Source organism: Eimeria mitis, genomic scaffold, assembly GCF_000499745.2.
Source record: "Eimeria mitis Houghton genomic scaffold, Emh_scaff1968, whole genome shotgun sequence".
In the NCBI taxonomy this organism is placed as follows: Eukaryota; Apicomplexa; class Conoidasida; order Eucoccidiorida; family Eimeriidae; genus Eimeria; species Eimeria mitis.
Window position 1 is genome coordinate 5,891 of NW_013570292.1, and position 331 is coordinate 6,221.

The following is a 331-nucleotide window of genomic DNA, read 5'->3' on the forward strand; positions in this document are numbered from 1 at the left end:
AGCTTCTGCAGCAGCATCAGCAATACCAATACTAACACCAACACCAGCAGCAGCAACAGCAGCAGCAGCAGCAGCAGCAGCAGCAGCAGCAGGAGTTTATGTTTTTTGTTGTTATGTATGCAGTGTCTCTGTTGAGGAGAATGAGGCGGTCATAGATTATATCCTGAAGGCTAGAAATGTTAAACTCGTACCCATAGGTACTCCTGCTGCTGCTGCTGCTGCTGCTGCTGCTGCTGCTGCTACTGCTGCTGCTGCTGCTGCTGATGATGATGATGCTGCTGTTGGTGTTGCTACTGATGATGATGCTACTGCTACTCCTGCTGCTGCTGCT

General features: G+C 50.2%; 1 protein-coding gene across 1 annotated transcript in view; it reads right to left on the reverse strand.

The window, feature by feature from the left end:
* The window catches only part of EMH_0046610 (uncharacterized protein), a gene marked incomplete at both ends in the record, with an annotated part of 4,510 nt that overhangs the window by 3,509 nt on the left and 670 nt on the right, over nucleotides 1-331 (reverse strand). Inside the window, 2 exons of the mRNA XM_013496185.1 lie at nucleotides 1-31; nucleotides 192-328. Of these exons, the coding sequence (XP_013351639.1) occupies nucleotides 1-31; nucleotides 192-328 (168 nt within the window). The remainder of the gene's footprint in view (nucleotides 32-191; nucleotides 329-331) is intronic.